The 17,314-nt window shown below is 39.5% G+C and overlaps 1 protein-coding gene across 1 annotated transcript; it reads left to right on the top strand.

Moving 5' to 3' along the window:
• The first annotated feature begins 1,346 nt into the window (after window positions 1-1,346).
• lin28ab (lin-28 homolog Ab) lies at window positions 1,347-14,106 on the top strand. Its single transcript, XM_043217319.1, has 4 exons — window positions 1,347-1,715; window positions 4,154-4,329; window positions 9,375-9,553; window positions 11,152-14,106. The coding sequence occupies exons 1-4, from the start codon at window positions 1,682-1,684 to the stop codon at window positions 11,372-11,374; spliced, it is 612 nt and encodes a 203-aa protein (XP_043073254.1). The 5' UTR covers window positions 1,347-1,681; the 3' UTR covers window positions 11,375-14,106.
• The last annotated feature ends 3,208 nt before the right edge of the window (window positions 14,107-17,314 follow it).

Raw genomic sequence — 17,314 nt, forward strand, 5'->3', positions numbered from 1 at the left:
TCTAGCTGAAATTGCAAGGAATATTCCATTATTGACATGGTACCTTGGGAGAGATGATACAGTTGCTCGCCCACTGTGGCATGTCCATTCATATGCCCAAACACTTCTTTAAAATGAACGATAAATTTATCAATGGATCTGGTGGTTGGTCCGCCTTGATTCCACAATGTCTCAGCCCATCGAAGTACTGCCCCTGAAAGCAAAGACATTATAAACAAAATTATAATCTTTGACTGATCAGTGGGATATAGCGTGGGTTGCATCTCAAGTAGGGCACTGGGCAGGCCATGAGGCTGAAGTTGATTGTAGGCGAAGAAGTACTGACGGTGACTGGTGAGGGAGCGGTGACTGAAGCTATGGGTGGTGGGTGTAGTTGGGTGTAGGAAGGTTTTGGATGAGTTCCTGGAATGGATCGTCGGTGCTCATGCTGTGCTGGTGAGGGAGATCGCTGTGACTGGGTGGTGGCAGAACCTGGCAGATCCATGACAGCATCACATCCTGAAATGTATGTACGTATTTAAATTCCATTCCATTAAGGATCCATTACTGTCACATGCTCCCTTTAAACACAATGACACAACTTACCCCACTCTCCCCTATATTTAAATAAACATATATTATAAAATAAGATATTCTACCATGCAATATCCTGGCATGCTTGTATTTTATTTTAAAATTTCACTATTTTTATTTCATATAAGCCTAATACAGCAGGAATAGTCACAAGAGTTCATCCCAGTACATTTTGATCTTATATGAACAAATTCTGGCTCGTACCAGAACGGAAATCACTGGAAGGTCATGTTCAACATACTGCATTCTGTATTTATTATACTGTATCATTATCTGTATGCAACATTCTAATAAAAAAGGCACAAAAGCTGTCACTGAGGTGCACACACACATATTAGCCTTTAAGTTCACTAAAATGAACTTTTCAGGTATAAATATCAGATATAGGCTACCTTTTGTTTTTGTTTTACACAATATATAATTAAATGAAAAAAAAATCAGACACCATTTGCCAAAAGTAGCATGTGTGACAAAGATTTCACGTGACAACTTACTTTGATTTTATATATATATATATATATATATATATATATATATATATATATATATATATATATATATATATATATATATATATATAAAAAATTGGCTTATTTATTTCAATAGTAGTATCACACCCACACAGAGCCAGGGCTCCAGATTGGTGTTTAACGAGCGCGTCACGTGACCCACAGAAGCGCATGCCCAATTATCACATGAACAGAGTTCTGCTTCTGTTCGATGTATTTAATTAGACGAAGCTTTATGACTAACAAGACTAACAGGTGCTGTTCTGTTTCCTCTGACATGAGTCAGCAACCTGCGCTCTTGTCGAGAGTGCGTTTGGGAAGCTGATGAACGGCATCCAAGAATCCTGCATGAATATTTAATTGGAAAGTGGATGCGGCTTTAATTGTGTTTGCGGGTGACGGGCCGCATGACAATCCAAATACAGTCATCAGAGCAGAACCACAGCAGGAGCCCCGACTGACTCACTGCTCCTCATTCACTCACGCACGCTATAAAATGTCTTCGAGGAAAGGAATAGTTGGACTGACACTTTCGAGTTCTCGCAGGCTGGATAGCGGTCCTCATTAAAGAGGAAACCAACGGTTTTTAAGAAGTCAAGATGCCCCCGACGAATCCGCAACTCGGTCGCGCAGGTGAGAACTTTAGCAGCTTCATAGCGTTATAGAATTACACATGCGCACACGCGTGCACGTGTGTATATATATACATATATATGTCATTGTACTCTTCTACATTATACTGTTACAGTGCTTTGATGCAACCTGTGTTGTTAAAAGCGCTATATAAATGATTGATTGATATACATGTTTATATATATATATATATATATATATATATATATATATATATATATATATATATATATATATATATAAAATTTTCCTTCGCTCTTAAAGGGGTTTTGCTGGTTTATATTATTGTAAAATGCTGAGCGCGACTGGCGTTTGAAACGGGCAGCACGTATTCATTGTGCGCCGGCGTCAGGGATCAATTAAATAACATTTACACGGCTCAGTGTCTCATTGTTCACTTCTTCTCTGCTTGAGGTGTGAGAACAATAGGACATTGCCCAAACCACAACTGCTGTCATCTCTGAACATCGTCAATAGCCTACCATTAGCTACAGAGCCACATGTCTCTCTAGCTTTTTTTTTGTGTCATTTTAATAATAATATTAATAATAATGCTTAAGCACAGATACGTCTCTTGAAATACACTTTTTATAATGACTCTTCGTTTACGAAGCCTCTGCTTTGGTTTGCGCACAAATAGCCTGCCTGACGTTATTTTGAAAGGCATTAAATTTTTTTTTTTTTTTTTTTGGCATATTGCTTAAATTTGATAACCACTTTCAGATTTCCCCACGTTTTTCGTTCTTTGCACTAATTCATGATATCCTTTTTGTAGAGAGTTTTACTATCGGGAATAAATAGGCATGAAACATTTTAAAATGTCACATTATTTTTTAAAAGTTAATCATAAGATTATTTTCAAAAAGCAAACAATAATAACGGTGCGGTGTGTGAGAATAGAAATCAAACCCATTGAATAAAATCAGTGGAAAAAGTGTTTTTTTTTTTTTGCTGTCCCAATGTCCATCCGCTGTGTGTGTGTGTGTGTGTGTGTGTGTGTGTGTGTCAGCATGCTGAGGGTTTAAGAGGGGAGGGCACTTCCTATTCCCCAAGCTTACATGTTCTCCATCTGCGATTGGCCCGTCGGCGAATTTGGACCCCATCGCCGCAGAAATGTGTGCAATTCATCAAGCTCAGTGAAGTTGAGCATCACGTAGACTTGACCTAAAGCTGAGGAGATGCCACAGTGACCCGTGTCCCACGATTCGCCCAGGAATAAACACTGACCGCTGTTTCAAACTGTTTTGGGGGCCCGATCAATGATCTTTTTTTGCAGTGGGAAGCGAGAAGAGGCTGAAGACATCCTGGAGACATGGCTGAAGGTGAGGTCGTGGGTGATCTTCCAGCGGGGGGTCAGTGAAGAGAGAGAGAGAGAGAGAGAGAGAGAGGGGATAAAGAAGAGGGGGTGGGACGGATCTCCTGCATTGTCTTTCAGATTCGGGGATCTTTACAAAGGGCTCTTCCCAGAAGCCCTGGAATTTTCGCGTCGTTACCGCTAAAATGTAGGCTACCCCAAATCTTTTGTCGGTTCGTTTCTTCTAGCGTTAGTAAAGTAGTTTTTATTCGTGTGTTCCGAATGGAGTTTTGAAATGTGGAGCGAAGTCTGAAGCTTTTTTTCGAAACTTGGATTTATTTGGAGGCTGATGGGCGAGATGGGTGAAATGGGCTCAGTTTATGAGCAGTATTACACAGGTGAGCGGGTGCACGTTTGTGCCTAATTACTGAAACCACACAAAGACGCGACACTGATAAATCAACTTTCATTCATTTTTTTTCCCCTCTCCAATTTGTGCGATTTCACGAATGAATGATGCATTCATATAGCTTTGATGCTAAAATATAACCTAACACTAATTTATCGATTTAGAAATTATATGCATATCGTTTTTTCAACATTATACGGCTAAATATGAATCACTGGGGATTCACTCAATGTGGGAAAATAGCACGGTTTCACGTGGTTTGATTGCGATAAGCTATTCTGCATTTCTCAGATTTATTGTTAATTGTAATCGAAGACGTTTTTTTTTTTTTTTTTTTTGCGTTTTTCGTTTATGCAAAGAAATAAACTAAAAAGTTACCTGTTGAAGAATTAACGCTACCCCTTAAAACCGGATTGTGCAATTTATCTAGCCTAAACGCATTTTATTTTAGCTTTATTTGCGTTCATTTTATTTATTGCGTTTGGAAATTGTAACCCAAGTGCTGAGCACAGCCAGGATGTTTCTGTAGGTTAAACCCGCATCGCGTTTTATCCGTGCGTCGCGCGCAGCTCCTGCGTTTCCACGCCGAGCGTGATGAATTCGCTGCATGTCGAAAGAGCGGCGGAAGGCCCCCCAGATTGTTTTTTTTTTTTTCGTCCACTTTCGATAGCGTGATTTATTTTTGTTTGTAAAGTTAACTGATGCCGATTTTCTTGTCTGTGCGCTTTTATCCAGGGGGCTGTGCAAAGACGGAGGAGGAGGAAGCCGCGAGCTCCGAGGAAGACTCGAGCTCGGTTCGTGGAAGTGGGGTGTGTAAATGGTTTAACGTGCGGATGGGCTTTGGCTTTCTGTCCATGACCCATCGGGAGGGCATCTGTCTGGACTCCCCTGTGGATGTGTTCGTTCATCAGGTGAGAGAGAGAGAGCATGTCGTCGTTTTTAATGGAATGGACCTTTAAGGCCCGTCTCTGTCGTCTCATTGCTTTACGGCATAAACGCGGGTTACTGTGTTAAATTGAAATATTTACGCTATCAATAGGCCGCATTTATAATTATTTCCTACCCTTCGAAAAGCGTTGGGTGCTCATGCACGAACATTATTGCTTAAATACGAGGTAGGCTAAAAACCTGCATTCGTAAAAATAGTTTTCAGTCGTTTATCAAATAAACCTCTTTCCTTCCATGTCGTCCTTTTTAGGCTTCATAGAAGGTCCTGGGTTGTGTGCTGATTTGTTTTGTGGTCGGTTTGGGTTGTTTATTTAGAACATCTTTCTTTTTTTAAAGCTCTAATACAAATTGAAAGAGTTACATTTTTTTTTAAAGCTATGTAGGATCTATTTTATCACAATGTCATGTGGTTATTATTTTTGAATGATGTCAGCACTTGCTTGGTTTCCACATTTCTTTGGGGTTTTATAAGGTAGAATGCTTTTGATTCGTTATTTGAAGAGGCAAGGAAGCTGGTCGTTGTTACTTGATACGCACAAAAGTAATTTTCTGAACATTTGGAATTAAAAATCTCAAATAGGGTGAATACAGTCATTACATTGAGACCTGTAATGTACTCCTAATTGCTGCTTTTTAAAATTATAGTCCCAAATTATGTTAAACATTATGTAATATTTTAAAAACGACTGACATTTTGAAAGTGGGCCTTTTTGCTTTATTCACTTGGTTTGGATATATCCTTGGATTTAGTTTTAAATGCACTAATGCAGGCCCATCTTTCCACATTCCTTGAAACGATTGGCCTGAAATTGTCTCAGCTTGTACTTGTTCCTTCGTATGCTGTAGCCATGCTTTCTACAAAATATACAAGCGGTATATTTTGTTGTACAGTGATTGATACAAGTGCTATATTTAAAAAAAAAAAAATATCCCACTGGGCAGCATACGGTCTACAAGCATGAACACTAACCTTCTCAATCAGCAATAATTCAACAAGCTATTGCCACAGAACAACCTGCAAGTCGGCAAACAGTGGATCACCTATCACCCTGAGCCAAATGAGCTGCTGCCTCATGGCTTGAGGTCATTGTGTAAAATTACCCAGAGATTAGAGCATCTTACGGGCAGGCAAGCCCTACACACGGTGTCAAGTGATCTCTCTGTCTCTCTCTAAGTAAGAGGTCTTTGGTTTCCTTCAGAGTGTCTGTCTGGGAGGGTGTTAGGGCTTAGCACGCTTTGACTTTAAGTCTCACTGACTGCACATTAGGACGTAAAACTGAGATGGGAACATCAGGAGAGCGTGGCGTGTCTTCATTCATTGTCTTCTTCATTAACATCCTGAACTGATGACCGTGTAGGGATAGTCGTCTCAGACCTGTGCGACTTTTATTTGGGGCTAATTGACTTCCAGTGTCAGGAGAGAGGGAAAAAAGTGAATTTGCATGGTTAGCCGACAGGATTTACTTCATTAAATTTTAGATCCCGCCAAATTAAAAGGTATTATTAGTTGGCAGACAAACGGTTCGTGAGCAATAGCACACGTTAGCTTGCTAAATCTGCTCCTCAAAGGGATGGTTCACACAATAATGAAAATTGTCATGATTTGAATGGTTTCTTCTGCTGATATTTGGATAAATGTCGGTCACTTAAGTTGTTGTTCCCCGTTGATTTGCATAGTGTTGGAAAACAATGGAAGTCAATTAGAACCAACGTCTGTTTGGTTAACAACGTTTTTCTAAATATCTCTATTACATTACAATAAATCCAAACTACTCAACGTTAGACATTTAACATTAGTCCACACCTTTTCTCTTCACATCAAAAACTACTTGATTTCAATATTTTTACGTCCTTAAGTTACATGCATAGCATTCTGAAAACTATGGTTTCGGCCAACATCAAACCATACATAATCTAGCAGATTGCACATTGTAGATAATTATAATAATAGAAAGCAAAGACAACATTTCGCTGTGTAGATCACAAATGTGACACGTACAGTCTGTAGTTGTTGTGGTGTGTGTTTTGGCTGTGGTTTTTTTTCAACTGGTTGTGTTCTTATAAACCTCCCATCAAGCTTTATGCGAATCCTTCATAAATCAGCCAGTTGGCCATGGTTATTGTTCATTGGTTAATCAAAAATGCCCACACATTTTTATTTTGAGGTCAGCTATCACTTTAAGATATCTTTTAAGATCCGTTCAATATATAAATGTACATTAACCCATTTGTAGTGCTGCACGTTGTGAATATTGTCTTTTGACTCTATAAGAGGCCGGTTTCTGGATATTCTCGAGTAGTTTGGTTTTGATAACCAGGAAGCCAGCAGCACTCAAATCTACCTGAGCCTTTGTGGATATATTGATAATTACGGGTCCTACCAGGTTAAAAAGACAATGTCTGTCACTGTCAAACCCAGAGGAGGAAATCCTGCCTGCCTTAGACTAGGGAATCACAGAATGAATGGAATTTGTGTGTGCAGATAACCAAAAAGAGAGGCTGATGGAGAGAGATTGCATAATTAATGGGGGAAAATAGTTGAAAGACGTGCTAAGTGAGAATGTTGAGAATGGAGACGGAGAGGTTGGAGAAAGGGGGGCAGGGAGGAAGGGAGGGAGTATTTTGGGGGAGGGGGTTGTTAGCTGAACTCATTCATAAAAAAAACCTCTGTAGTAAAAGAGGAGGGTGAGTGGTAGAGAAGGTCAAAGGATGGAGCCGCGGATGGTTTCAGGAAGCCTTGGCGGGGGTTGGGAGGCGCTTTTTGCCCAATTCCTTTCCCAGCAACCCACCCCCCTCTGAGAAATGGGTGTCACTTTAAACCTGATGTTGTGTGAGCCGAAGTGCGGATGTCTGTGGACTTCTCATGTTGCTAGCAATGATGAGGAAGCAACTTTTGAAATATTCAGCCTCCTAACAAGCTACAGTTTAAAGGCAGCGAAACTTCCAAAGATCTACCAGTACAATTCCCTTCGAATTAAATCTAGTGGCCCTAAAACGCCAAAGCAACTATTCCTTATTTACATACTTTTGAATTTGGATTAAATGATTGGTTAGTGAATACTTATTTTTACGCAGTTAAATCTAAATGATTGGCATAGTGCACGATTTGTAATTAACCTCCTAGCGCTGAACACCAGGTATTTAAATTTTTTTTAAGCAGCAGAACAAACATTATTTCGGATAAACCCCAATGAGTTTACACATGAAAGTGTTACTAAACAGCTGACGTAACATATTTGCAGCAAGCCCAAGTTGCAGTTATTTTAATAAAGAACTTTAATACTAATAAAACTAGTATGACTTGCTTTTGTCGGTTGCACACAAGGGTAATTTTGTAAAAATTATTCATTGGTGTTCAGTGTTGTTTGAGTCAGGGTGTTCTTGAAAAATCATCTTTTGCTTCATGCGCAAGAAAGAAATGCATTAGGGCTTTAAACAAGAAAAGCATTCCAGTGTTTAGCTCTCCGAGAGAATGTGTGGAATTTATTACAGACCAGTTTAATGTGTAGAAGGCTAGATGAGCAATCTTACTACAAGGCTTGATTTTATTTGTTGTTATTTTTCAGTAAGGACCAACACCACCAAAGCAGGTTGTTCTGTGAACACCATGGCTGGAGTCATTTTGACGCCCAATCTCACAAATATGCCAACTAGCCCAATTTCTGAATTCCTGTTTTTGGTGGGTGGATGGTTGTTTGTTAGAAGTACAAGCAGAAGGTTGTTTTTAAAGGTAGATCCTTTCTCAAGCCCCATTTCCATGCGCCTATAGAGCAAGTATCTCAGGAATGTGAGCTTCCCCCACCTTTTCCCACTGCAGACCCTCAGCTCTGAAGATCCGGGTGAGGTCTAACCAGATGCTGTTATTTTGGGGAATCCCTTTCATGTAATTTGCTGAACATTTATTTTTGAGAAACTCTCTTTATCTCTTTTCGTGACGTATGCAAAATAACTTTTTGGACTCCCTGCATATACTAAAATTTGCCTTGCGTGATCTGGATGTCATGATGGTAGAGCATATAGGTAAGTTTGAATATATTGAGTAATATCATGTCTGCTAAAATGCCATTGTCTAGTTGGAAAACGGTCAATCGAATTTTTGAAAGCAGTATAGATGTATTCGTCACTGCTTATATCTTGTAATGTTTTGTCTGTAGGTTGCTAGTTTGAGCCACGGGTTTCAGATGCAGCCATTGATGGATGCAAATCTTCAAAGTTAATTGGTAGCGAGCCCAGATGAACGAGCCATTTTGCTTTTGAGTGTTAAGCGAAGAGGCGGTTGTGAAGGCGATGCAGCAACAGAACTGGGGGCAGGGAAGATGCCATTTGACTGATTCTTTCAGAATTTCAGATCTCAAAAGGTTACATTTAATGAAATGCGCTTTTGTGGAAAAGTGGTGAATTGGCTAAAATATGCAGTAGACAACAGAGCACATTGCATCCACAATACATCGAGGTAAGACCTCAGTAGTGTGATGAGTCTGATAGTGCAGTGGGTTTTTTATTTGGTAACCCTTCATTTCAATAGTCCACTTTAGACATTCTACTAACAGTAAGTAACTGTCTGCTTCAATATCTTCTAGCGTTTTTTTTTGATGGGTCATACAAAATGCCGTCTAATAGAAATTTGCAAGTATATGTGAATTCTACTAACTCTAAACCTACTCTAACAATCTACTGAGAGTTAGTAGACACTTGCAAATGAACTAGAAGTAGTTACAAGGTTGCTTATAGTTAGTAAAATATAAATGCATTCTGAGCATTAACATTGTGGTTATAAAGAAGCTTTGAATCAGTGTTTACTCTGAAAGCTGCTGTTCAAAAATTGGATGAATAGATATAACATTGCAATATATATATATATATACGTATATACAAGAAATAATGATGTTTCCAATGGCATGAGAAAAGGCTTGTTATCATGAAAGCATTCACGCAAGTGATTGTTTCCACGTAGATGATTGTATAAACGTCATCCAAGCGTCTAAACCAATGTTTCTACCCTCTGTAGAGCAAGCTTCATATGGAGGGCTTCCGCAGTTTGAAGGAAGGAGAAGCTGTGGAGTTCACCTTCAAAAGGTCCTCTAAGGGTCTGGAGTCCTTACGGGTGACGGGGCCAGGAGGGGTGCCATGCGTAGGCAGCGAGAAGAAACCCAAAGGCACCCAAAAACGCCGTTCAAAAGGAGATCGGTAAGTGCTGCTCAGAACTACGATGTTCTGTGCTCTTACTCTATTCAGTATTATCACTAACGGCTAAGTTCGGTTCAGAACTACACGCGCCAATAAAAAGCCTTTTTCAGGAGATTCTTCTGGAAGAACAACCGTTCTGCTTTTCTTGAGGTTTTCCTCAAATTCTGAACGTTTGATTTGGGTCTGTTTAGATGCCGAACTAATCTCCCCTCGCGTTCACTACCTACACCGAGATGATTCAGTTCTATTTGAACGTTTGAGACGCATCTCGGGTTCTGACCAAATGAAGAGCACTTCCTCCCCCACCCCACGCGTCGGTGACTTGACCTGCTAGATCAATAGGTTGTTTAAAATCTCATAGCTCAGAATTTAGGCTCACGGAATCGCCGGCCCCCCACAGCGCAGCCGCAGGTTATCGATAAGCGCCGTCCTCCCACAATCCTCAGCCGGATCCGAGCCAGCGCGGCTTTCACAACCGTGCTTGAATAATGGTGACGGCTTTTTGCTGCAGCTCTGAGAGACGACAAATAAGGCGTAGTTTCTCCTGCTGTTTATCATTGATATTCCATCTCTCCGGATCTGTGGCTCCTGACGGAGGATCGGATCCTGTCCGTTTAATTAATAGCAGATGTAGGTGCCTGAGAAAGGTCAGAGGTGAACGCTGCCATGGCAACCCCGAGGTGTGATGTATGCGAGCGGGGTGGGGGTGGGCAGGAGAGAGCAGGGATCAAAGTGCAAAGGTCAGGCTGCATATTAAAACAAAGAGCCACAGAGATGCCACGCCTCCTTCCTCTGGCCGATCAATAACTCCCCCCACGATACCGAGAGCTGATGGGCTGAAATGCACAGGAAGCGTTTATTTAAATGAATCACTAACTCAAAATGGTAACTTATTATATTTTTAAGAGACGCTGAAATATTTTGCTAATTTAAACCAATACTCTTAGTACATGGTACACACACACTTAAAACCTACCCCTTACAGGAAACTATAGCCATTTTTTAGATTTTCAAAAAACTAATATAAGCGTTTTGAAAAATGGGGACATGAGGTAATAAGTCACCTTCTTCTTGTAGTACCCATGTCATAAATTTGTACCCTTGTGTGTCTCTCTCTCTCACACACACACACACACGTTGAGTTTCATATAATTATAACGTTCCATTTATTATAGTGAAAGTATTGCTACTGCATGATGATGATGATGATTTATAAATAAATAATAAACTTATTTACTTTTGATTGGAAAATACCATAAGTGATATGAACCATAAATGATTATTATATTATACAAATAATTTGTGAATAACTTAATTTTATTTACGTCCTTTTTAGATGTTCATGTTCATTTTTTTTTTTTTTAGTAAATTCTAAGCATCATAAGAATGAACAAAAAAATTCTTATGAAGATTAATTTCATTTATATAGTGCTGTAGATGTACATAAAACTGTCATTTTATACTTTATGTAAATAAAGCAGGACAATAACAATTACATGTAAAAAATTTATAGCCGTGACCTTTTACTGTTTAAAGGTTTTCGCGCCCTCTAGTGGTCTTTCCTGCATCTCACACGTGTTTTCCTGCACCACTTACAGATGCTTCAACTGTGGAGGGCCGAATCATCACGCCAAAGAATGCCAGCTGCCGCCTCAGCCAAAAAAGTGCCATTTTTGCCAAAGCATCACCCACATGGTGGCCAACTGTCCAATCAAAGCACAGCAGTTGTCACCGGGATCTCAGGGAAAATCAACAGCCTCCACCACAGGAGAAGAAGAGGACATGAGCCACACCCCCTTCCCTCCAGACAGCTCTGATTAGTCGTTGTCAGGGAAACCCGAGCCCCAATCAAAAAGTATCAATAGAAAGCTGCTTTTGAAACTAACTCAGGTTTTTCTTTTTCAAACAGCAGAAATGAATGTCGCCGCTCACTTTTGTACATTATTCAGAAATGTAAAACCAGATTAACCTAATATAGAATGTTATACTTAAAAAAAAAAAAAAAAAAATCATATCCATCTTTATTTTTGACAGGCATTTTAGTAATATGTCTGTAACACAGCTTTGCGCTCCGCAAATTTGGGATGAACCGGGTATTTCAGATGGATAATCGTGAAATAAAGGGCAGATCTCACAAAAACATGGCAGACTCATTAATTTAAAAATTGACTAAAGTTTTTATTTTTTTTTTCAAAATTGCTTGGCGTCTATATAAATCTTCTACTAATTTTAAAGTTAAAATATAGTGCATAATTGTGTCTTGACGGGTTTTGTGAGGTCTGCCCTGCGTGAAGCAAGTTTGAAAGGCTTTTGTTTTCTGCCTTAGGTAGCAAAGTGTCTTAGATTTGTACCGAAACAATCAAAACCCATCATGTTTACATATTGCAATAAGCCTGGATGTTGGTGATGCTGGTGAAATTATTCACCTGTACACTGGAGAAATCATACTGACTTCCGTTTTCATTTTTCTGATGCTGTCTGAGACTTCTGATTGTGGTTTACACAGGCCAATGAATGTTAAAATGCTGTGTTGATGCATATCATACATTACCTCAGCCTCTCTATGTCATCAGTGGAAATATTGTGACTGCACTGTCATTAGCTAGTTGCTGTAAGAAAGGCACGGTGGCTTTCTTGGATTATTTAACGCTGTGTGTTTTGCAAGGCTCGCTCTCATTTAAAGATCTGGTCAATTCTAGGCAAAGTCCAGAAGGAATCCAACTCGTATTTGAGCCAAGACAATAGCACATGTTTTTACGATAATCTATTTTTTTTGTCTTTTCCTTGTGCAACATCATATGAGACACTAATGAGGTATCAGGTTTGTTGTTCTAAATGTATTCCAAGAGGAGATCCTGACTAAATTGATCTCGCTTTATTGTAAATAACTTTTAAACCGCTGTTATTTATTTGTAGCCACACAAACTGACCTCAAACTCTGTGATGTTGCGATGGACTCAGTTTGCTCTCAGTCACAACAAGAGCTAGATCCTTTCGGTGATTAGTTAAAGATTGACAGCTGGTGACCAGAATTCACAAGGTTTATACTATGCTGAGAATTATTTTGATGCACTATTTTATTTTTAATTTTTTTTTTTTCATAATTTATGGCCTGTTAATGGCCTAAAAGTTTTTTTACAATTTATTCCCATGACTGCATGAAGTTCAGGTTTGTTCTCGTTTTGAGGGAGAGCAACTGAGCTGTCAGGCTTCACTGTGTTTGAGGAAAGCATCTGGTCTTTGCCAAACGAAAGCACAATGAATCCTGCGTTTAGCCTGTTTGTATATCTGACCCAATCCTCAAACTTTCAGAAACTCAGTGGATAAAAAAATACCTAGTTTTTTTTTTTATATATATTTTTTTTTTTTGCAGCAAAGCACAACCGGTTTGGTTTCAAGCACAGGTTGAATGTTAGAGTGGTTGGTTAGTAACTTCTAAACTAACGGCACATCACCGCTCCACAAGAGTTATTTTTTGCTGTTTAGAGGCTAATTTGTCCCTCAGAATAACGTGAAAAGGTTTTAGTATGTTATTGCATGGAAGTAGGTGTTAGAATAGTAGGCTATAGTGTTGGGTGGATGGGTCTCGCCTTAAACAACCTGTTGAAAACTTGAAGTTTCAGGATGTGAAGGTTTCTTTTCCATTGATAAGATTGTATTCTATCTTAGTTCATACCATTATTGTATATTCCATTATCCTTTTTAATATTTTGTGGTATTGGTTCTTTTTTTAATCTTTATTTAAAGTAAAAACAAGATGCGTAACTTGTTTTGAATCTATACAAATCTACCTCAGGGTGTGTTGAAATGTATTAAATGGACATTGTTACCAGAGTGCTGTCCATTTAAATGTGTGTGTGAGAGAGAAATAAGTGAGTGTGTGCTTTAGTTTATTTTTCTAGGTTTATTAATGTATTTAATACGGTATGTGTGATCGTTTGCAATGTATCTGCACTGTTTAAACTCAGCTTTGGTCAAATGTGTGTAAAATTGTGGTTTAAATTTAGACCAGCTCTCAGGAGAAGTGCAAATGTTATATTGCTCCAGTACGTGTTTTAATTATTGTTTTTTTTTTTTAACTGTAATGTTCTCTGAGATTAACTCGGGAGTATGGTCATAATTTCTTGTTTGGTTTTGATTAATGAAGAGGATAATCAATGTTGGTGACTTTAATTTTGTAATTTAGAATTATTCTCTTTTTTTTTTTTTGTTGCTCTCTGATGCTCGGGGCTCCAGACGCTGCACAAATATGGAGCCCTGCTTATGTTCAGTTAGTGTCTTTCAGTCATTTTGTATTGTCGTTCAGGTGTGGTCAGGACTGTTTGTTCCACTTGTGTTTGATTGAGGCAAATACGTTTAGTGTTCCCGTGACCAAAGAATGTAGCCACATTGAATTAGGCAAACAGATAGCGTGCAGTTTATGAAGTTTCTTCTGCTGTGATCCATGTTGAGTGGTTTCAGAGAAAACGCTTTGAGGATCAGTTCATCTTGACAAAGCATGCAAAGAATGATGTGCCCAAAATGTGTTTTAGTGTTAACATTGACAACTGCTTTCTAGTGAATAAATATCTTTTTATGATTATGTTGGCATTGTGTGTTTTTTCATATGGTGTGGTTGTTTGGCACATTGATTTAAAGGAAAAAGTGTTACACTCCTCCTCAGGCCATTAAGATAGATCTGTTTTTGTTTCTTCATCAGATTTGGAAAATGTAGCATTTCTTCTCTTTCTTGCCAAGGAATCCTCTGCAGTGCATGGATGCTGTCAAAATGAGAGTCCAAACTGTTGATAAAAACTTCACAATAATCCAGCCCATTAGTTAATGCTTGTATTCAAAGGCTTCTCCAGCCATAATGTTACTTTCTCCAATTAAAAAGTTATCTTGTCTGAATCAAAACAGTTGTAGGAGGTTTTGATGTAAGAGGACAACAGGAAATGAACATGGCGTAAATGTTATGAATTTATGTAAGCAACATTTCAATTGGAATAAGACCCCTCTTCCTTTGAATATGCATTTTAACTTTAGAAGTCCGATTGCCACCAGAGGTCGGCCCTCCATTACATTGACTTTCCCGTTACACAGATTGTTACATGTCACCCTGGACTACATTTCACATGTTGGGTTGCTCACCCGATTCTTGTGTGTTCTGAGTGGTTTGCCCTCTGGATTACATTCATACATACATTGGTTTTTTGTTTTTTGGCAAGTGACATCCGGCAGGGACCTATAAGAGCATTTATGGATTATCTCACCATTACAGCAAAGTCAGTAACTGAAGAGAGATGAATCTTGGATGATTTGGTTGAGCTCACTGATTGGGCAAGGATAAAAAGAAGCCTGTTAATGATGAAGGGGCAATATTTCAGAACCGTTTCCACTTTACAGTCGTAAAATCCAGGATAGACTTTTGAAGAGTTTGAGGAAGTGGTACAAGGTAGACCTCAAAGATAAGAAGAGTGTGAGAGAGATCATTGTCCAAGCAGACACCTGGATGATATCCTTAGAGAAGAGAGGCATACCTGGCAAAAGTAAGGTCTGGAGTTACATTGGGTACTCCCTAGGCAGCTCAGGCACCTACTGTTTTAGTTCCTGTCTCTACCATCGAAGGCTTTAGAGAGGAAGATTAACACCTATTTAAGGAGGTGACGGTGCGTCCCATAATACTTCTGCTCTATTGTTTTGTAGAGGACTTGCGGCTGCCAGAGGCATCAGTGCTCATCAGAGTATTAAGCGGCAAAGACATGCCAGGCCATGATGCTGCAAGACAGCAAGGACGAAAGACTGCGCAAGGCAGGCACTGTGGTCATAAATTGTCAGCCAGCAGAGCACTGACAGAGGCTAAAATCAATTTCTGCATGCTGACATCACTGGGACAGTATCTCAGGAGAGGCTTGGACCAGGGTTGCTTCACCAGAATGAGCTGGAACAAAGATGACTCAACTCAACGTCACAGCATGGTACAGAGGTAGGTCCGCAAATCTGAGGAGGAAACCCGACGTGCCAAAGCTGTTGCCATGAAAAAAACAGGGCAGCTGGACAAGGCTGGAGGGCACATGAGAAAGGGCCCTGATGTGGCAGGATGTTGGATAAAGTTCTGTAATCAATGTCCTGCCTACTTAATCAAAACTCAATATCTGGGGGATGGCAGAGAGCCCCAGCTCTATGATGCAAAGCAAGCCAATCTTGAGCACATCCTCTCAGCATGCCAGTCAAGTTGGCAGATGGGAAATTCTTGTGGCACAGTTGGCAATGGTGTGGAGCAGGCAAAGAAGGTTTGCACAGCTTTGCGACAGCCACAATTTTTCCAGTTTGACAGGACAGTTTGTCAGAAAATGACTGGTTGATGTGGGCATACCTGAAGAAGACTCTTCAATTCCCAGGGATGATAGCACACAATAGCCTCAGACCAGATAGCCTCTGCCTCTGGTCTAGAAATACCAAGCAGGCGGTGCTCATGAAAAGAAAAGATGGAGGAGGCACATGAGCAGAAGCTCAAAAAAGGCCTTAATTTTGAGAGCCAGAAAAATGGATGGAATCTGTCAAAGGTCAGCTGCAGAGATTTTGCTGGACAGTCACTCTGGAAAACCATCGAAGGGATGGCTTTTAAATAGCTTAGAAGTACTGTGCACATTTTACTAGCACTTTCAAATAAGTGTCAATTCTGTGTTAATGGTTTGAACGCAACAACAAAATACAACGTCAAACTCACTTAGCCTATAGGAAGGAGAGGAGAAGCAAAACCAAGTACTGAATTTACATTTAGCATTAGCCAGCACTTTTCAATTTGCCAAGATGTCAGGCGCTCTGGCTCCAGGGAAAAAGTACCTGTATAAGCTGAACCAGATGCAGTGTTCCAATCGTATTTTGCATATTTTTGCAATTTAAAAGTCTCTTGTAGCCATCTAATGGTGGAACAATGAAACTAAAATCACCATTATGAACACACACACACACACACATATAGTTTACCAATACTAAATACTATTATTAATTATATAAAATATATATTTTTAATAATGCTATATAATAAACAACAACAGGCATCGTAAAAGTGCCTAGGCAATTAAGTCAAAACTAGGAAGGCAGCACTCTGGTATACAGCATTGAAGTTACATAAACATGGTGAGATTTTGCCAAAACTATTTGCTGTGGAACAAATAATAAATTGAGACCAAAGGCGACCAAACGTTGAAGCAGTTTTTCACATTTTGCATATTTGAAGTGCAAACAAGTACATTGTCCCCCAAAAAACTGTATTATATTGGATTTGGGCATATGTCATGACACTTTAAGAAGTATTGCAACTTCATCAAGATGAGTTGGGCTCGTCCTGCATTCTACTGAAAAAGGCTCTTCCCTATGCCCTAATACCTTTAAAGGGTTAACCCTCTGGAGTAGGAGTAGGGGACAAAACAACTGTTTCTTGAAGTGCTCTTCATCTTGTGCCCCGTACAGAGGCGCAGTCATCATTCAATGAATCTGTGCAAGAATCATGGGGGCCATCAATTGTACCCTTCAAAATCCTTTATTCCAAAGGGCCCATTGCAGTAGCCAGTTTAGAGCTCTTTGGTTTCAACCCTTCAGTATTGCGGCCATGATTGTTTTCAGTCTGAAGTACCTTTTCAGAAAGCTATATATAGAATGTGCAAAATGATTGAATAATTAAATAATAAATAAATCAATTAAATAATTACCCCAGAACTGAAGCTTATCCAGGGTTGAACAAGAGCCCCCTATAGGGGTTAGCAGACGAGGCAGGAG

Source organism: Puntigrus tetrazona, chromosome 19 (genome assembly GCF_018831695.1).
Source record: "Puntigrus tetrazona isolate hp1 chromosome 19, ASM1883169v1, whole genome shotgun sequence".
Classification (NCBI taxonomy): Eukaryota; Metazoa; Chordata; class Actinopteri; order Cypriniformes; family Cyprinidae; genus Puntigrus; species Puntigrus tetrazona.

Excerpts from the sequence above, each read along its gene's own strand:
- lin28ab (XM_043217319.1), top strand. The coding sequence starts at position 1,682 with ATGCCCCCGACGAATCCGCAACTCGGTCGCGCAG. Across the intron at positions 4,330-9,374 it reads TGGATGTGTTCGTTCATCAG|AGCAAGCTTCATATGGAGGG; the intron begins GTGAGAGAGAGA and ends TACCCTCTGTAG. Across the intron at positions 9,554-11,151 it reads CGCCGTTCAAAAGGAGATCG|ATGCTTCAACTGTGGAGGGC; the intron begins GTAAGTGCTGCT and ends CACCACTTACAG.